The following is a 22,226-nucleotide window of genomic DNA, read 5'->3' as shown; positions in this document are numbered from 1 at the left end:
AATAAAACATACATAAGTCGCACTGGAGCATAAGTCGCATTTTTTGCGGCTAATTTAATTTAAAGGTGTCTAGTGTTTATGTAACATCAACGTTTTTTTCATTTATAAGTCACACCGGAGTATAAGTCGTGCAAGGCCAAAAATGCATAATTAAGTAGAAAAAACATACATAAGTCGCACTGGAGCATAAGTCGCATTTTTTGCGGCTAATTTAATTTAAAGGTGTCCAGTGTTTATTTAAATGTTTTTTCATTTCTAAGTCACTCCTGAGTATAAGTCGCACAATGCCAAAAATGCATAATTAGGTAGAATAAAACATACATAAGTCGCACTGGAACATAAGTCGCATTTTTTGCGGCTAATTTAATTTAAAGGTGTCTAGTGTTTATGTAACATCAACGTTTTTTTCATTTATAAGTCACACCGGAGTATAAGTCGTACAAGGCCAAAAATGCATAATTAAGTAGAAAAAACATACATAAGTCGCACTGGAGCATAAGTCGCATTTTTTGCGGCTAATTTAATTTAAAGGTGTTCAGTGTTTATTTAACAGTTTTTTCATTTATAAGTCACTCCGGAGTATAAGTCGCACAAGGCCAAAAATGCATAATTAAGTAGAAAAAACATACATAAGTCGCACTGGAGCATAAGTCACATTTTTTGCGGCTAATTTAATTTAAAGGTGTCCAGTGTTTATGTAACATAAACATTTTTTTCCATTTATAAGTCACTCCGGAGTATAAGTCGCACAATGCCAAACATGCATAATTAGATAGAATAAAACATACATAAGTCGCACTGGAGCATAAGTCGCATTTTTTGCGGGTAATTTAATTGAAAGGTGTCCAGTGTTTATGTAACAAACAGTTTTTTCATTTATAAGTCACACCTGACTATAAGTCGCATAATGCCAAAAATGCATAATTAGGCAGAATAAAACATACATAAGTCGCACTGGAACATAAGTCGCATTTTTTGCGGCTAATTTAATTTAAAGGTGTCCAGTGTTTATTTAACAGTTTTTTCATTTATAAGTCACTCCGGAGTATAAGTCGCACAAGGCCAAAAATGCATAATTAAGTAGAAAAAACATACATAAGTTGCACTGGAGCATAAGTCACATTTTTTTGCGGCTAATTTAATTTAAAGGTGTCCAGTGTTTATGTAACATAAACATTTTTTTCCATTTATAAGTCACTCCGGAGTATAAGTCGCACAATGCCAAACATGCATAATTAGATAGAATAAAACATACATAAGTCGCACTGGAGTATAAGTCGCATTTTTTGCGGGTAATTTAATTTAAAGGTGTCCAGTGTTTGTGTAACATAAACATTTTTTTCATTTATAAGTCACTCTGGAGTATAAGTCGCACAATGCCAAAAATGCATAATTAGGTAGAATAAAACATACATAAGTCGCACTGGAGCATAAGTCGCATTTTTTGCGTCTAATTTAAAAAAAAGTTCGACTTATATTCCGCAAAATACGGTACTTACTACTAAATGTTGTTTTACAAAACAAAGTCAACAAGACGCAAGAAAATATTGATTGGGAATCTTGCCAAAGCAAGTCGGCGTCGGACATGAAATTGTTATTTGAGCCAAGATGGCCGACCTCAAAGTGTTTCTTCGCCTCTGCTATTTAAAGTAAAGCAATATTAGGGCTTGCAAAAACAAGCAAGCAGTTCTGATGGCAGCCATGTTGTTGTAAACACAGGTCACGTGTGTGACGTCACAGCATACGTTGTCGCAGGTAGGTGACGCTAGGAAACGTAAAACTGCTGTTATTGGCGTCCATACCCAAACACATCATGTGGTTTTACTCCAAATCCACCAAATATCTTCAGGCTTGTATGGATGGTAGGCCAAATCGTGGAACTAGAACTTTGTTTGATCAGATACCCGCCTACGTGTGGACAGGGGCTTAGTTTTAATTCAAGAGACTGCTTGCATTGTGTGCATAGAAAGTGCGGCCCCCGGGGCCATTTGCGGCCAGCGTTTTGTTTTTTGCTGGCCCATAGTGGATTGTAAAAAATGTTCTTGCTCGTTCTCTTCTTTTGGTTCTTGTTCAGGTACTTCTTCTTTTGCTGGCTCTCCTTCTTCATCTTCATCTTCTGGTTGTTGTTATTCTTGTTGTTCTGATCTTCTTATTATTCTTCTTGTTCATGTCATCATCTTCTGGTTCTTGTTCTTATTTTTGTTCCTCTTGTTCCTCTCCTTCTGCCTCCCCTTCTCTGCTGATATAATTTGCCTGATTTGTCGGCATCTTCATCCCCCATTCCCCGATCCATCCATTCACCTGAATATTCATGTAGCAGCTAGCCGCCAAAGCTTTAATCTGTCCTGTGGTGTAAAAGACATCCTGCGGTGCACCAAAACTTTTTTTTTAAGCCGTGGAAGAAACAAAACATTTTTTCTCCACTCATTCCATCGTGAGAACACGTGGTCATGTGGAAGGAGTTCTACGATGGCTTTTGGGATTTAAATGTGTGTGTGTTTGTGTGTGTGTGTCGCAGCTATTCAAACTCCATGTGTGTGCGTGTGTGTATAAGACAAATCCCTCCTACTCTCCTCTACCTCGATGGTGGGAAACTCCTCTCCTCTCTCTTTTGGTGGCGGATCAATTTGCATATCTCGCCGCCCTACTTTCTCTTTCTTCTTCTGGGCCTGAGAGCCTCTAAAAGAAGCAGCTGGGTGCGGCAAAGTTTCATTTAAGCACAAACCACACAAGACACCAGGAAAACCCACAATGCCCTCTATGTTTGTTGTTGACTTTTACATGTATTTGAAACATTGGTACATAACATAAGTAGATGCATATATACATATATATATATATGTACACATATATATATGTACAAAAATATTCTTACAACAATTCGTAAAACTATAAAAGCAATCTTCACTCGCTAAATGTACTGTAAAAAAGGTCAGTAAGGATAATTCATAATGCCGCCTACAGAGAACATACTAACTCCTTATTTCTAAAATGACAAATACTTCAACTTGCTGATATAGTTCATCTTCAAACAGCTAAAATAATGCATAAGGCTAAAAATAAGCAATTAGCTAAAAATGTCATCCAATACTTCTCTACAAGAGAGGAGAAATATGATCTCAGGGAAGAAGTACATTTGAAACACTTCTATGCTAGGACTACGTTATGCTAGCCATAGCATTTCAGTATGTGGAATCAAACTATGGAATGGATTGAGTAAGGAAATCAAACAATGCACAACGATGAGCCAATTCAAGAAACAATACAAGCAGTTGATGTTTGCTAAATACAAGGATGAAGAGTCTTGAACCAGTCATGATGTGCTATATATATCACTATATTGACACTTACTATGGTACCCATTATGGCATTGGATGCTCATATCACCTCATACTTCAGTATGTGACAAAAAATAAAAATAAAAATAAAAATAAAAATAAAAATAAAAATAAAAATAAAAATAAAAATAAAAATAAAAATAAAAATAAAAATAAAAATAAAAATAAAAATAAAAATAAAAATAAAAATAAAAATAAAAATAAAAATAAAAATAAAAATAAAAATAAAAATAAATTATATTCGAAAAGCAGGAAGTGAACAAAAAAACAGTTAGTGATTGTAAAAGTACCAGATGGAGGGTTAGGATTTAATAAGCTTTGCTTCTTCCTACTCCTTTTGGACATGTGGAACTGGGAACTGATTATGGGATGCATTCAATTGTAATCTGATGCATCTTCAAATGAAATAAACCATTACCATTACCATTACAATTCGAATTGATTGCTATAAACCACACCGACAAGCCTTTGAAATGGTTGTATATACAGTATATTTATTAACTGTCTTACAGATGTAATGTGACTCAACTGCTGGCATCCTTTTTCCTGCTCCTTTTGTGCCATTGGGCCATTTGTTGCTAGGCGGAGTTCGTAGTGGTCATAGTTCAGCCTTGTCCACGAGGCTGTTTGGCAAATCCATTCATCCATTTTCTATACAGCTTATCCTCACTAGGGTCACGGGGGTATGCTGGAGCCTATCCCAGCTGATTTTGGGCGAGAGGCGGGGTACACCCTGGACACGTTGCTAGCCAATCACAGGGCACATACTGTATAGGCAATCATTCACATTCATACATAAATTAATTCATTTGTGTGGAACTTTTTGGTTTGTATGATAAGAAACATTATGTCATGAGCATCCTCTCAGATATTAAGCCTCTAACACTTAGCAAGCAAACGCCAATATAAATGAAGACACAGAGGCCATAGTTAAGCTGAATGTCAAAGTTCCAGTTTCCTCCCACATTCGAAAAACTTGCTAGGCTTCATACATTCATGCATGTCCATAGGTATGAATGTGAGTGTGAATGGTTGTTTGTCTATATGTGCCCTGTGATGGGCTGGCCACCAGTCCAGGGTGTACCCCGCCTCTCGCCCAAAGACAGCTGGGATAGGCTCCAGCACCCCCGTGACCCTCGTGAGGAAAAAAAAGCGGTAGAAAATGAATGAATGAATAATAATAATAATTATTATAATAATATGTTACAGGCATTACAGCACTGACCACACTTGTAGACATAGAGTGATGTCAGAGTAATAGGGAGTGGTCCTGACTCACGCTTAGGAGGTGCTTTGTTGCTTCATTTAAGGGTACCACCCCCAAACACAGCCCTCCACCAAATAGTATTTTTCTGGTCTGTTGCAGTTTTGTAGACCTTGTGTTTCTAGTATTCAGGTTATTTAATTTAGCTCGATGTGGCGGTCAGAGCAGAGCATGTCCTTTTTCAGCATCTCAGGGGACGTGACACATAAGTGGTGGACAGGTGTGTTAGGAGGAGCCTGAAGTCACTAAAGACACCCTGGGGATGTTATAAGAGAGCGTAGCGGCAGCAGGACAGGTGGGTGTGATTCAGGGGAGGGGGGGTGGAAGCAGAGAATTCGATTAAAAGGCACAGTGCGGTGATTTACTATGTCTGAGCCACGCTGGCGGCGGCGGCGGCCCAGCCGTCAGACATTTTGTCTCCTGTTGCTGCAGCAACAGAAATGTGATGAAGGACAACGCGTTGCATTTTGTTTCACTCGAAGACATGACTCACGTTGAAACGTTAAAACGCCAGTGACGCCATGTGGGATGGCCAACAGCTTTGGGTACCCGTAAGGCTGGGCGATATATCGATATTTTCAGCACAACTTAAAAAACAAGAATATCGGAGGTCTAATGTTTCAAGATGGCGCCGCCCGAGTGCAAGGTAGTTATGGCAGCTCCATATCTCTGGCGGTTTTAGTGTTTAACTGAAGCTTGCCTCTTGATTCATTGTTTACACCCAGGTCAGGTAACCAATCTGCTACACAGAGCGATGAATGAACAGCGAAAAAAACTGTATCAACCATGTTCACCGTCTGTCGTCATGGGGAACGTGAGATGGAAGAGCTAACAGCGCTAACCCAGCATGACTGCACTGAAGATTGAACGTTATATTTATTTAAAGATAAAATACGATTCCATGGCTGCACGGCGACAGAGACCGCTAGGAGACCCGAGTTCGATCTCTACCCTCGGCTATCTCTGTGTGGAGTTTGCATGTTCTCCCCGTGCATGCGTGGGTTTTCTCCGGGTACTCCGGTTTCCTCCCACATTCCAAAAACATGCTAGGTTAATTGGCCACTCCAAATTGTCCATAGGTATGAATGTGAGTGTGAATGGTTGTTTGTCTATATGTGCCCTGTGATTGGCTGGCCACCAGTCCAGGGTGTACCCCGCCTCTCGCCCACAAAGACAGCTGGGATAGGCTCCAGCACCCCTGCGACCCTCGTAAGGATAAGCGGTAGAAAATGAATGAATGAATAACTGTGCTTAAAAAGTTGTTGATTAATTGAGAAAGAAAGAAACATTTCACTAAATAATGAACAACCAATTGGTTTAATTTGATATACAACCAAGTGTTTTATTTCTTAAATTGACATTGTACTTTTTGTTATTTTTGTCATATCACCTCGTACTTCGGTACAGGTACATTATTAAAAAAAAAAACTGTATTATGGAAAGCAGGAAGTGAACAAATGTAACAGTTACTGATTGTAAAAGTAAATATGTGCCCTGTGATTGGCTGGCCACCAGTCCAGGGTGTACCCCGCCTCTCGTCCGAAGACAGCTGGGATAGGCTCCAGCACCCCCGCGACCCTCATGAGGATAAGCGGTAGAAATTGAATGAAAGAATAAATGAATGATTAAGATTAGTGTTTTGGATTTCGGAACAAACACCCCGGGTTTGAATCTCTACTAGTAAGCATTATTCAAAGATCATTGTGTTATGTCATAATTGTGATTGATAACGTCACATTTAAGCCACCAGATGGTACTCAAGTGTAGTGTACCTGTGTACGACATACTACATTGGCTACAAATCGTGAGGCGTCACCAGATCACACACCGAGTCGTGGTGTCATAACAACTACACACAGCAATGCAATAGGTAGATAAAACAGACAATACACTACCAATGTATAATGCAGAATATAAACCGTAAACTGTGTGTATGTGAGCTCTAATCACGTGCTTTGCGGCCATTTACAAAACCCACAAAAAACAGCAAAGCATGCTTGGAAACATAAAGTACTAGCAGTAGCAAATGAATGAATGAATACTCTTTCATTTTCATTGTCCTGTAAGATTGTTTACATTTTACTAAATCTTTGCACACATATTTGACTTTTGTCTAACTCACTTTGTGGAAAAAAATATTGCACATCGATATTCAACCTAAATATATCGGGATATGAGTTTTGGTCCATATGGTCCAACCCTAGGTACCAGTATTGTTGACTATTTGAGTCTGTGATCATGTGACCTAAACCATGTCCGGTTGAATGAAGCTCTTCACACGAGAGGAAAAGGATGGATGGTGGCGCAGCCTGAATGTGATCGATAAAGCCCTTCTGATGCCTTCAATGCCTGGGGCGAAAGCCTCCTCTGGATCTCGTAGGGTCCAGACTTTTGTTTCTTGTTTTGCTCTACCATGACAGAGATGCCTTTGAATTGAGCCCAGATCTTCCCGATCTCCTGGTTGTACGGCCAACATACTGACCACTCGTCCATCATGCTGCCTTACTGTAATGTTAATAATAAGAAATCAAATAGTTCAGTAAAACAATAAATGGACACAAAAATACATCTAAATGTATGCTTATCACCTCCAAATATGTAGACTGTAGACCAGGGGCCTCAAACACGCGGCCCCCGCCTTGATATGAAAGTTTAATGTTAGTGCGGCCCGCGCAAGTTTGATATGGATGCTGTATGGTATCATGTACCCAGAAAAAATTATTACGTTTGATTAATGTTCATGTTAAAGGTTAAATAACTGTTAATAGTTATCCTCCCTATCCGTGTGGAAGTGGTAAGTTTTTGGCTATTTAAGTTTAAAGGAAATAACTTGAGGGCTACCGTTTAGGTCGCTAGCTCTCTAGTTTGCGAGTTAGCATGTGTCTCAAGACCCTGCAGTTGCGCAATATGTTGTAAATAAAAAGAGTATAAATGTGACTATAGTCGTGTTTTGTCATGTCTACAGGGCTCTAATAATGCTTTGTTCATTTTAATCAGAGAAAAAATTATATGTCTACCCACCAACTATATGTGGTTTCTTAAGTTTTTATTATTTGCCGTTTTATTATTATTATTATATTTATTTATTACTGATTGATTGACTTTCTTTATTTATTTTTCATCTTATTTTGTGCAGAAAAATAAAAATTAATATATTTGAGAACAGTGGAATGTTTTATCAGAGCTTTTATTGTAGAAAATCGGAACCAAAGCACTGAAAAAGTTTGTATATTTTTCTGTTTTATAATAAATGCGTTTTTTTTTTTTTTGGAAAACCTGATGCGGCCCAGCCTTGCCCAGACCCTAGCTCCAGTGGCCCCCAGGTCAATTGAGTTTAAGACCCCTGCTGTAGACTTTTTAAATTGGAATAGTAAATACATGATAAATAAAGAAATGCAAATGATAAAACCCTGCAGCAGGATTCGTTTCAACATATGTGTAGTACTGTAAATGTGGAAAACAAGTAAACATGACGACTATAATACTATACATACATATACTATACATACATATACTATACATACATATACTATACATACTCTACTGATGCGCACACTTTGAGATGCACTCACTCACTTCAACAGTTCAATTAGAAAGAGTATAATGAATCAATTACAGTAGAATGGAAGTCATTGAATTACAGGTGTGTGTGTGTTGTGTACGTGCCTCCCGGTGGGGGTGGGGAGGTTCGATAATGAAGCTGTTAGGCCGCACCTTGGAGACGCCCCCGTCCCCAAGGAGGAGCGCTAATGGAGGCCACCCGGGCCTGCCTGATGGATGGATGGCAGCATGTTGGTGAGGCGGTGCGGTTGTAATGGAGACGCATGCTACATGCTAACTGTGCTAGATGCCAAACTGGGATGCAGCTCTTATTTTGCTGAGTCATCCACATTATGGCTAACTTCATGAGCTACCACAATAAGATGAAATCTAATGCAAATATTCTACTGATTTTTGATTGACATTGTCATATATATATATATATACAGTGAAGAAAATAAGTATTTGAACACCCTGCTATTTTGCTATTTCTCCCACTTAGAAATCATGGAGGGGTCTGAAATTTTCATCGTAGGTGCATGTCCACTGTGAGAGAGATAAACTAAAAAGAAAAATCCAGAAATCACAATGCATGATTTTTTAACAATTTATTTGTGTGATACAGCTGCAAATAAGTATTTGAACACCTGAGAAAATGAATGTTAATATTTGGTACAGTAGCCTTTGTTTGCTATTACAGAGGTCAAACGTTTCCTGTAGTTTTTCACCAGGTTTGCACACACTGCAGGAGGGATCTTGGCCCACTCCTCCACACAGATCTTCTCTAGATCAGTCAGGTTTCTGGGCTGTCGCTGAGAAACACGGAGTTTGAGCTCCCTCCAAAGATTTTCGATTGGGTTCAGGTCTGGAGACTGGCTGGGCCATGCTAGAACCTTGATATGCTTCTTACGGAGCCACTCCTTGGTTTTCCTGGCTGTGTGCTTCGGGTCGTTGTCGTGTTGGAAGACCCAGCCACGACCCATCTTCAATGCTCTGACAGAGGGAAGGAGGTTGTTCCCCAAAATCTCACAATACACGGCCCCAGTCATCCTCTCTTTAATGCAGTGCACTCGTCCTGTCCCATGTGCAGAAAAACACCCCCAAAGCATGATGCTACCACCCCCATGCTTCACAGTAGGGATGGTGTTCTTCGGATTGTACTCTTCATTCTTCTTCCTCCAAACACGCTTATTGGAATTATGACCAAAAAGTTCTATTTTGGTCTCATCTGACCATAAAACTTTCTCCCATGACTCCTCTGTATCATCCAAATGGTCATATGCAAACTTAAGACGGGCCTTGACATGTGCTGGTTTAAGCAGGGGAACCTTTCGTGCCATGCATGATTTCACATCATGACGTCTTAGTGTATTACCTACAGTAACCTTGGAAACGGTGGTCCCAGCTCTTTTCAGGTCATTGACCAAGTCCTGTCGTGTAGTTCTGGGCTGATTCCTCACCTTTCTTAGAATCATTGAGACCCCACGAGGTGATATCTTGCATGGGGCTCCACTCCGATTGAGATTGACCGTCATGTTTAGCTTCTTCCATTTTCTAATGATAGCTCCAACAGTGGACCTTTTTTCACCAAGCTGCTTGGTAATTGCTCCGTAGCCCTTTCCAGCCTTGTGGAGGTGTACAATTTTGTCTCTGGTGTCTTTGGACAGCTCTTTGGTCTTCGCCATGTTACAAGTTAAAGTCTTACTGATTGTATGGGGTGGACAGGTGTCTTTATGCAGCTAACGACCTCAAACAGGTGCATCTGATTCAGGATGATACATGGAGTGCAGGTGGACTTCTAATGGGCAGACTAACAGGTCTTTCAGGGTCAGAATTCTAGATGATACACAGGTGTTCAAATACTTATTTGCAGCTGTATCACACAAATAAATTGTTAAAAAATCATGCATTGTGATTTCTGGATTTTTCTTTTTAGTTTATCTCTCTCACAGTGGACATGCACCTACGATGAAAATTTCAGACACTTACTATGGTACCCATTATGGCATTGGATGCTCATATCACCTCCTACTTCGGTACGGGACAAAAAAAATTACAAAATTTTAAAAAACGGTATTACGGAAAGCAGGAAGTGAACAAATGTAACGGTTACTGATTGTAAAAGTACCAGATGGAGGGGTAGGATTTAATAAGCTTTGCTTCTTCCTACTCCTTTTGGACATGTGGAACTGTGAACTGATTATGGGATGCACTCAATTGTAATCTGATGCATGTTCACATGAAATGAAACCATTACCATTACCATTACCATTACCATTACCATTACCAAGACATAAAACAGTTCAGTGTGAAATTCAGTTAACTGATTAAAATATTTATCTTTTGCTGGTAGGGAATCAGGAACTCCAACCACTTCTGCCTGATGTTTACTTTGTTAGCAATTGTAAACAAATGTAGCCGTAAAAAGAGAAACAAAGCTTGCGCACGCCCATATAAGGAAGACCGGTACTCTGTGACATCACAGCCTGCCAGTGTTAGAAAAAATTATCTGAAACCGACCGTTCAGAGCCATCATAAACTTCTTTCATGGCTCACCTCTAAATGCGCAAACCTCATTATGTGAAAATTTGGCATGGTTTAACACGAGAAAATAAAACATTCGAACTACATTTATAGGTCAGAAAAGTGGAAAAAGCATAATAACAAATCTTTTTTGTGTAGGTCGACTATAGCTCCTCTAGATTTAAATGTAACTTGGCCAGAGGCATGTTTAACTTGAGCATAGCTGAAGTAGCCAATGAAAAAACTGCACACACAAAGACACCTTTACTTTGCAGTACTAATCATAAAAAATGTGTCAAGTGATACACAAGTTATGGTCTGTGTGTTATTATAAGTCTTACATTTTGTGTTGTCTGTATCATGTATCATTGTGAAAATGATGCTTGATTTCTTAGTAATTGTTGTTTGTTATTATTGTTATTTTATTGTAATTTACAAAGTTAAGAGGCGTTGAGGCAAAGAACATTGATATTTCTGCTGCTGCTTCATGTCTCTATTTCTTTGATAGACAACTCTACATGAAGGATTTTCATCTCAGGTTCACGTTCTCATGGACTGTATAACTATATGCATATCTCATTATTCTGATCTGGCTCCCCCAGCATCTGGTTCAAGCTCAGGTCATATTTTCTGTAATAGAATTCCAATATTAGACATTAGATTTCAAGAGTTCAGATCCACCCATGCAGCTTCTATACTTCTATACTTCTATACTTCTATATATCTTCATACTTTTATATCATTATGGCAGTCTTTTCATTTTACATGGGGCAAGTTGGGGCAAGTAGTTCTCACCTTAAGGATTGCCCATGGGTAAGTCCTTTTTGTTTTTAATGTAGAGCCCTGGATATATGCGATCTGATTGTTCATACTGCAGTCGCATCGAATGCATATCAAATTGATATCCACATCTAAGTCACGTTTGAAAAAATCTGAATTGTGCTGTGCACACTTACATGACAAAATAAGATACATATGTTGCTCACATATGAGCAAAAAAAAAAATTAAAAATAACCTGCATTGTTTCAAGCGGAATTACCTCATACCTCATTTAAATTCAGCAACAGTCTTGACAGAGTGAGATGTCTTGACACGAGAACAGAGCCGAGGGAGTGACGGACAGGAGAAGATAAACAGGAAGTGACCGCTCACCACTTTTAACCTTTGCCTCCCCCCCAGGTGGAACTCCACTATCTTTGTATGTCATTTCCTGTTTTGTGTACCATGGGGGGGGGTTGTTGTTGTTGATGTAGGTCAAAGGTGACGTGCACGAGCAGGGGTGCCGATGGCATCACAAACGCATCACATGGCTTTTTATGTGACATGACATATGTTACCTAATTAATGCTGTCTTTGTCGGCTTTTTTAGTGGATCAGTCGTTTTACGTTTAACATGAAAGATGGTCGACTGCTGGGTCATATTGATATGATGCGAACATCAAGACCACGCCTCTTTTTCTGTGCATGGTTAAGCATCATGATGTCAGTTGACATTTTGTGGATTTTTAGCCTTTTTTTTTTTTTTACTGGACTACACCTTTTTTTATGAGAAGGCAGAGAGGGAAAAGGTGTGGCTGTCCCTTTAAGAGGGCCTGCAGCTGCTCACTGTGTTGTCTGGTCACATCCATTTGCAGACAGACAACTTCACTGATGCACACGCACACACACACACACAGTGGGGTAATTGTCTGTTGGGGGCTTGGCGGTCTTCCCATGCTGCACAGCTGCACTGGGTCAACACGTGCACATGTATGTGCACACAAGCACTGTGGCAATGGTCACAATCATACATGTTTCTTTTGTTTTCGAGGCCCTCAAATTTGTCACGTAACAGCTAGGAGACCAGGGTTCAATTCCACCCTTGGCCATCTCTGTGTGGAGTTTGCATGTTCTCCCCGTGCATGCGTGGGTTTTCTCCGGGTACTCCGGTTTCCTCCCACATTCCAAAAACATGCTAGGTTAATTGGCCACTCCAAATTGTCCATAGGTATGAATGTGAGTGTGAATGGTTGTTTGTCTATATGTGCCCTGTGATTGGCTGGCGACCAATCCAGGGTGTACCCTGCTGGGATAGGCTCCAGCACCCAGTGACCCTCGTGAGGAAAAAGCAGTAGAAAATGAATGAATGATATCACAGGGAAATTGAACCAGACTCTTATTTTGGTGTGGGCTATTCTGCGGGAATACCTACCTCACAGTTGACCTTTGACCAGATGCGGTCGACTCACAACACGGTTGTGTTTTGCGGTGTGCTATCCACATCCTGACTTCCTGTTTAGGGCCACCGGCGTCCCAGTGGCGGTGAGGAGTTTGCTGGAACTGCTGACAGGCGCTTTATTCTTTCACTTTGACAACATGTGACTCAATATTGTGTGCCGTAAACGGAGTTGTGACATTTTTGCTTTTCCTTTTACTCTACTACACAAAAAAAAACATGCTCATAGAAAAGGAGGAGCAATTAGCAGAAAACCTCCTGCTGGATCACATGACATCATCTGTCTAATTGCCCGCCGCGGCGCCAAACTCATTAATGCGATGCTGATTGCAGCAGCAAGGTGCCTTGTTACCGCTAATTGCGTCTTTCAATTTTTTTTTTTTCCGTCAGTGCCAAACTTCAACGGCGGCTTGGAGGCCAGTTCGGACTCGGATGATGATGACAAGCTACACATCGTGGAGGAGGACAGCCTGCAGGAGCCCGAGCTTGCCAAGGTGAAGGACAGCCATGACGCCACCGCTACGACGTTGCCGCACAACGGCTCCTGGAATGGCGGTAAGCAGACCTGCCAACATGGATGCATTTTGCTTACTCTGCACACATTTTGACCCTTAGTACCAGGGGTGTGAATCTCAGCACTGAGGACGATTCCATACACTGCCAGCGATACCATACTTTAACCATACATGGAATTTTCTGACGATACGATGCGATACAATTCACCCTCTTCACGATGCGATACGATGCGATATGATGCGATGTGATATGATGCGATATGATGCGATACGATGCGATATGATAAGATATGATGCGATACGATGCGATGCGATACAATATGATGCGATGCGATACGATGCGATATGATGCGATACGATGCGATGTGATACAATGCGATATGATGTGATACGATGTGATATGATATGATGCGATACGATGCGATACGATATGATGAGATACGATGCAATACGATGCAATACGATGCGATACGATGCGATACGATGCGATACGATATGATGCGATACGATATGATGCGATACGATATGATGCGATACGATATCATGTGATACGATGCGATATGATGTGATGCGATACAATCTATACGATGCGATATGATGCGATACGATGCGATACGATGTGATACGATATGATGCGATGCGATACGATATGATGCGATACGATGCGATACGATATGATGCGATACGATGCGATACGATATGATGCGATACGATGCAATACGATGCGATATGATCTGATGCGATACGATATGATGCGATACGATACGATGCGATATGATATGACGCGATACGATATGATGCGATACGATGCAATATGATGCAATACGATGCGATACAATGCGATATGATGCGATACGATGTGATACGATATGATGCGATACGATATGATGCGATACGATGCGATACGATACGATACGATACGATACGATGCGATGCGATGCGATGCGATGCGATATGATGCGATACGATGCGATACGATGCGATACAATACGATATGATGCCATACGATGCGATACGATGCGATACGCTGCGATGCGATACGATATGATGCGATACGATGCAATACGATGCAATACGATGCGATACGATGCGATACGATGTGATACGATGTGATACGATGTGATACGATGTGATACGATGTGATACGATGTGATACGATAATCATTTAGTTCAAATCAATGCAATCCGATATGATATGCTGCAATATCTTGCGATATGATGCAATTTAACATGATGCAAATAAGCAAAGGGAAAAAATGTAATTCAGTATGGTCCTACAAAAAGGATTTGGCTTTATTCCTTCTAGGCACTTGGCAGTAAATTCAACTAAAGTGCTGTTTGTCTTTTTTACTATACACCACTTCTTCATCATTCTTTTTGCCATCTTAAAACAGCAACAACTTTTCCAAAACAACTTTCCTCACAATTTCCCATCTTTATGCAATTCCAATAGCAGTGGTTCAGTGGTGGAGTCAAACAATTCAACAATAATTACTGCTGTAAAAAATACAGTACAGCAACAACAAAGTTAAAGTGACACTTTCAACAGTGGAATCAATGTTTGTTTATATTCCTGTCTGCTAAACATACTGCTAATATGAATGAGCTAGCAGCTAGGCTAATACAGTAGTGAGGAGCAGAAAGTGGAAAACAACTTCTACCCTTTTAAAATTGGTTCACAATTCAGGAAGAAGCCAACTGCTCTGCTGTTCTAATGTCACCTGCTGTGCTGAACACTCCTTGGGGGGGGGGCACTTGTTGCAGGGACGGACAAATAGCTCCTGGACAATTTGGAAAGCAGCGGAAGATCCACTGACCTGATTTGCTTAGTTTTTCCCCGGTGTCGGACGAGGAACTAGACGGGGAGGCGGGGGTAGACTTGTCCGTGTTGTGGTGTCCCCTTTTTAAGGGGGGGGGTCTGCATGTTTGTCGTGCTGCCGTTGTACGGCTTCTTTGCAAATGACGGATGTTTTGTCGAGCTTTCTGCCGTTCTTTGAGAATCCGTAGTGTTTCCATACATACCATTTAAACGTTGTGGGGGAATTGTGGGGGAATTTGAGGAAAGTATTTCGGAAGCGGAAAAGTGTCCGCTATATATCGGCCTAATCATGACATATGACAAACGACTCAATAGCGTAGAATATATACCCGATATTATCAGATATATAACTTTTTTTTTTTTTTTTTCCGCACTGCAACTCTCACCCGGTGTGTCTGTGCTACCTGCCGCACGGCACCTCCCCCTCACAGCTCTCACTCGGCACGCCATGTGTCTGTCTGTCACTCACTGTCACTCACTTGGAGACGAAACAGGAAAGAAACTGCATTTTTTTAAAAAACAATATAACACTACACTTGAGTGCCGCGCTGTCGAGGGGAGCGTTCAAGTGTTGAGAATGTATTATGTAAAGTACAGTGACAATATATACCACTTCACCTCATGTAACTTTTAAATGTTAAATGTTTCAATGTGGGGCGGTACAGTGGTCGAGTGGTTAGCGCGCAGACCTCACAGCTAGGAGACCAGTGTTCAATTCCACCCTTCACCCTCCGCCATCTCTGTGTGGAGTTTACATGTTCTCCCTGTGCATGCATGGCTTTTCTCCGGGTACTCCGGTTTCCTCCGACATTCCAAAAACATGCTAGGTTAATTGGCCACTCCAAATTGTCCATAGGTATGAATGTGAGTGTGAATGGTTGTTTGTCTATATGTGCCCTGTGATTGGCTGGCCACCAGTCCAGGGTGTACCCCGCCTCTCGCCCGAAGACAGCTGGGATAGGCTCCAGCACCCCCGCGACCCTCGTGAGGAAAAAGCGGTAGAAAATGAATGAATGAACTTTATTACATGTGATATTTTAACCAGGTTACATAGACAAACAACCATTCACACTCACATTCATACCTACTAACGTTTCCTTTTTTGAGCGTCATCATGTTGTTGTCCCATGCACGTGTTGGAGGGGTTGTGTTTTGTTGTACTTAACAGCGACAAAAATCTGTCGAGAACATAGAACCAACACTGCAGGTGGAGGTGACGACCCGAGCAAAGGAAGGAAGCAGATGTGGAAAATTTTGGGTGAGGTCATGAGAAGCACAGATTATGTGATCATGAAGGGAGGGGCTCGGCTCGGTTTGGGCCCGCCTCTTCTTTGTCCACACACAAACACGGCTTCACCTGTCCCTGACGAGGCTCTGCAGGAAGGGGCGTGGCACTTGGCGCTATTCTCGCCTCTCATTATAATTCCCGGTCTCCATGGTGATGTGGGAAATCTCCTAACAGCCAAAAAGTTTAAGCACGCGCACACACACGCGCACATACACGCACTTCCTGCATGGCTTATAAAAGAGAAGCACACAGCGCTGCATCACATCTACCGTGACGCAACTGCCGTCTGGACCAACAGGTGGCGGATTATGTCAGCCATCATGGGACAAGGATGCATGTCGGGCTGTCACACACAGCTCAAAGTGGAGCAACATTCAAATCACACTGCTTTGGTTAAGGTTGAATAAATCCTTAGCTTAGTTGAGCTTACCAGCCAGAACACTGATAACGTTGGACTCTGTTCAGCATCTTCAGGTATAAGCTTTTGGTTGCTCCTCAACTTTAATGATAAGAATCTGTTTACATTTCAAGGCAGAAAATGTAGCTTTGGCGCCCTCTGGTGGTGCTTCTTAGAACAACAGAGAAGCTCTGTCAGGGTCACAGAACACTGGGGTTTTGTTTTTTTCTTTAACTTGACAAATGTGTGTGGGTGTTTTCAGTGAAAGAAAAGTGTGTGTCAGAAGAAGACGGAGCAGTGGAGGAGGATGAAGCAGTGAAGGATGCTCTGGTGGATGACATCCTCCAGGAAGGAGACACAGCCATCATCTACCCCGAAGCCCCCGATGACGAGCACAGTCCAGCAGAGACGGGTGGAGCGGATGAAAACGGTAACGCTTGTTAATTGTGTGTCTGTTGTGTATCATACAGGCGTGGGAACCTGTTTTCACTCAGGAGACTTCATCTGCGTTAGCGTGAATTCATATTTCATCCACTTCACAGGTGTGGAATATCAAGATACCAATGAGGCGTAGATATGCCGTTGGCTGGCCACAATAAAAGGCCACTTCTAAATGTGTACTATGTATTGAGTATTAACTGTGGCTGTGTGGTTAACGCGCAGGCCACACAGCTAGGAGACCCTAGTTCAATTCCATCTCTGTGTGGAGTTTGAATGTTCTCCCCGTGCATGCGTGTGTTTTCTCCGGGTACTCCGGTTTCCTCCCACATTCCAAAAACATGCTGGGTTAATTGGCCACTCCAAATTGTCCATAGGTATGAATGTGAGTGTGAATGGTTGTTTGTCTATATGATGAAAATATGAGCTGGAAACCTCATATTACAAATATACAACATAAAGTGGCCAGAAATATTTCAGTATTGAACAAAGCAAAATTTGTTCTCAATCAGAAATCACTCCACACTCTTTATTGCTCTCTGGTTCTACCATATCTTACTTATTGTGTGGAAATATGGGCTAATAACTATAAAAGCAATCTTCACTCGCTAAATGTACTGCAAAAAAGGTCAGTAAGGATAATTCATAATACTAACTCCTTATTTCTAAAATCACAAATACTTTAACTTGCTGATATAGTTCATCTTCAAACAGCTAAAATAATGCATAAGGCTAAAAATAAGCAATTACAGTAAAGTCTCGTTATATCGATATTCTCGGGAGTTGGAAAAAAAACCGATATAACCGGACTATCCATATATCCGATCCTGCGCCGAACTGCATTAAAAGTGGGCAATAATGCACTCGACATTGTTCTATAGTATAGAAGCGGCTTAAATCAATCTTTGCTTAAGGATTTCAATACCAAAAAAGAACACGGCGAACGGCTGCTTCCAGTCAACTTTATTTTTCACACTTCCACCACCAGAGCACAGCACACACACCGATTCCCGCACTTCCTGGTTCACAGGTCATGCTCAACCCGCCCCACATAGCTGGCCAAACACATGCCTGCAACAGCGTTCGTGAACGCCAGCATGTACATATGAAAAACAGTGATTATTGCAAGCGATAAAAAGATATCTGAATACAACACAATTAAATACATGTATTTGTACGCTTGTGTCTTCGTTGTTCTCCCCGTGCATGCGTGGGTTTTCTCCGGTACTCCCACATTCCAAAAACATGCTAGGTTAATTGGCCCCTCCAAATTGTCCATAGGTATGAATGTGACTGTGAATGGTTGTTTGTCTATATGTGCCCTGTGATTGGCTGGCGACCAGTCCAGGGTGTACCCCGCCTCTCGCCCAAAGACAGCTGTGATAGGCTCCAGCACCCCCGTGACCCTCGTGAGAAAAGCGGTAGAAAATGAATGAATGAATGTCTTCGTTGGAATAGGTGTGTATGCTATGTCAGCTGGTTCTTCTGTTGCAGGCATGTGTTTGGCCAGCTATGTGGGGCGGGTTGAGCATGACCTGTGAACCAGGAAGTGCGGGAATCAGTGTGTGTGCTGCGCTCTGGTGGTGGAAGTGTGAAATTCGCCGTGTTCTTTTTTGGTATTGAAATCCTTAAGCAAAGATTGATTTAAGCTGCTTTTGTATCGATATAAGCAGACCAAATTGGCTGGCGGGAGATGAAAAGGGCATCGTAGTAACAGGATTATCATAATAACCGGGTATCGTACTAACGGAACTAATTATATCATAAAAGACTAGAAATTTGCCGGGAAATGAAAATAGTATCGTAATAACTAGTAATTCGTTATAACCGATATCGATATAGCGAGACTTTACTGTAGCTAAAAATGTCATCCAATACTTCTCTACAAGAGAGGAGAAATATGATCTCAGGGAAGAAGTACATTTGAAACACTTGGTGAAATGTAACAGTTAGTGATTGTAAAGTACCAGATGGATGGGTAGGATTTAATAAGCTTTGCTTCTTCCTACTCCTTTTGGACATGTGGAACTGTGACTAGTCATTGATATTTCATATATTCTTGGATGAATAGTTTCGGTTATTGTAGAAGCTGATAAAACTCAACATTCATTAAACTCCCCTTCAACAAACAGCATACGTGATTTAATTCTGATGGTGATTCGGCAAACACTGAAACTAATTGAAAGTCTTTGTTGAACCTGAAGTTCAACAAACTCAGTTCAAACAAACTTAGCAAACAACTTAGCATCAACATCAAAGCCATCAAGTTTCCGCAAACCAGAGAACATGCAAGTCACATACACTACCGCTCAAAGGTTTGGGATGACTTGCAGATGTAAATCAAAATGGCGTAAATGAAATATATATATATATATATATATATATATATATATATATATATATAAAATAAAAAAACTTTGCTTTCTACTGTTCTCAAATATCTTACTTTTTATTTTTCTACACAAAATAAGATGAAAAATAAATAAACAAATCAAGAATAAAGGAAATCAATCAATCAATAATAAATAAATAAATATAATAATAATAATAAAACAGCAAATAATGAAATCTTAAGAAACCACATATAGTTGGTGGGTAGACAAATTATTTTTTTCAGATTAAAATGAACAAAGCATTATTAGAGCCCTGTAGACATGACAAAACACGACTATAGTCACATTTATACTCTTTTTATTTACAACATATTGCGCAACTGCAGGGTCTTGAGACACATGCTAACTCGCAAACTAGAGAGCTAGCGACCTAAACGGTAGCCTTCAAGTTATTTCCTTTAAACTTAAAAGGCCAAAAACGTACCACTTCCACACGGATAGGGAGGATAACTATTAACAGTTATTTAACCTTTAACATGAACATTAATCAAACTTAATAATTTTTTCTGGGTACATGATACCATACAGCATCCATATCAAACTTGCGCGGGCGGGGGCCTCATGTTTGAGACCCCTGAATTAGAGTCTTCAACAAACTACTTGTTTCAGTTTATTTTTATTTTTTCCAATGAATTTGATACATGGAACAAATGACCGAGGCTCCAAACTGCTTCTCCACGCTGTCCCGACAGGCACGCCAGACGCGTCGCAGCTGCACACGTGCCCGTACTGCTCGCGCGGCTACAAGCGCAACGCTTCGCTGAAGGAGCACATCAAGTACCGCCACGAGACCAGCGAGGACAACTACAGCTGCTCACACTGCAGCTACACCTTCACGTACCGCTCGCAGCTGGAGAGGCACATGAGCCACCACAGGGGCAGCAAGGAGCAGGTATGATGCAGTAGGATGCAGTAGAATCATACTCACAGGTATTATACCAATTATATTGGTATAGGCAGAATACTCGCGTGGGATGTTGTTTGATGGTGTACCTAATAAAGTGACCTGTGATTGCTTTGTTTCCGTGTTGATAGTTAACAAGGTAAACAGACGTCTTCCTCTAGATAGAAGGAGCACAGAGACAAAAATAAAAAGAGCAAATGATTAACTAAAGTAGCAGCAACTGCATCATTAAATTACATTAATGTCAATATAGCCTATTTATTATTTTTTCAGTAAGTTTATTTGGGAAAAAAATGACCCTTTCCTGAACCCTCCCCCCTGCACCTGGCCTTTCCTGTAACTCCGCCTCTTCTTATCCCAGTGGAGCAGCCACTGTGTTTTCCACTTCCTGGTTGGAGCTTTCACCTGCCGTGTGTCTCCCTTTTGAGTTAGCGGGCCCGCTAAAGTTTGCACTGTGAGGAGAGGCCACACTGGTTCTTTTAGCACAAAGGGTTTACATCACAGAATGTTTTGTAACATTTGGCTCTCTGGTTCCAGCGTCACACGTCGCAGTCGAGCTGTGGAGTCGGAGGACCACGCAAGTTCAAGTGCACCGAGTGTTCCAAAGCCTTCAAGTATAAGCACCACCTGAAGGAGCACCTGCGCATTCACAGCGGTGAGTCGTTGCCACAGTGACCAACAAACTGTATGTAAGGTTGGATATCTGTCAGAACTCAACCGGGTTCTTGCATCGAAATCGAGGGTTTACGACTGAAAATCATTCGGGTCTTTGTTTTAGAACGCTGTGATTGAATTGACTACATACGCTACCGCTCCAAAGTTTGGGATGACTTGGAAATGTTTTTGTCCAGTCTGAGATCTGGCTTTTTCTTGGCAATCCTGCCATGAAGTCTGAAGTCCTGAAGTGGCCGCTTCACTGTTGATACTGACACTGGTGTTTGACGGCTACTATTTAGTGCAGCTGCCAGGTGACGACCTGTGAGGCGTCTTTGTCTTAAACTACACTCTCACATATTTGTCTTCTTGCACAGTTGTGCAGCGTTTTTCTGTCCTTGTTAAACCCAGTTTGTGCTGCTCTCTGAAGGGAGTAGTTAACAGCATGGTAAGAGATTTTTTACATGGCTTTTCTAATCATCTATTAGCCTTATAAAATGATGAACTTGGATTAGCAGCCATACCAGGAGATTGATGCAGAGGACTGACAGTTGTTGATAGTAGGCCTCTATGCAAAAATGTACATCCTTCTTTGAAAATCATCTCATTCATTTTCATTGTTTGTGAAATGGATAAAAATAGTTTGTGAAATGCATGAAAATGTTTTTCTTTGAAAAACAAAGACATTTGCAAGTGATCCCAAACTTTTGAGCGGTAGTGTATGCCACGTTTGATATCATTTAAAGTAATCAGGCTTCTTTCTTTGGCACTTTCTGAGATATATATATATATATATATCGGTATCGGCCAGAAAAAAAACATATATATATATATATATATATATACACGTGTATATATATATATATATATATATATATATATATATATATATATATATATATATACACGTGTATATATATATATGTATATATATATG

The 22,226-nt window shown here is 40.9% G+C and overlaps 1 protein-coding gene across 3 annotated transcripts in view; it reads left to right on the top strand.

Moving 5' to 3' along the window:
- The window catches only part of LOC131140634 (zinc finger E-box-binding homeobox 1-like), a 37,963-nt gene that overhangs the window by 8,646 nt on the left and 7,091 nt on the right, over positions 1–22,226 (top strand). For all 3 annotated transcript variants that reach the window (XM_058091252.2, XM_058091244.2, XM_058091261.2), the window contains exons 2-5: positions 13,272–13,436; positions 17,163–17,330; positions 20,424–20,623; positions 21,173–21,290. In XM_058091252.2, coding sequence (XP_057947235.2) covers positions 13,272–13,436; positions 17,163–17,330; positions 20,424–20,623; positions 21,173–21,290 — 651 coding nt within the window. The remainder of the gene's footprint in view (positions 1–13,271; positions 13,437–17,162; positions 17,331–20,423; positions 20,624–21,172; positions 21,291–22,226) is intronic.

Source organism: Doryrhamphus excisus, linkage group LG11 (assembly GCF_037039965.1).
Source record: "Doryrhamphus excisus strain RoL-2023G ecotype Guam linkage group LG11, RoL_Dexc_Guam_v1.1, whole genome shotgun sequence".
Taxonomy (NCBI): domain Eukaryota; kingdom Metazoa; phylum Chordata; class Actinopteri; order Syngnathiformes; family Syngnathidae; genus Doryrhamphus; species Doryrhamphus excisus.
This window is presented reverse-complemented; position numbering and strand designations above follow the sequence as displayed.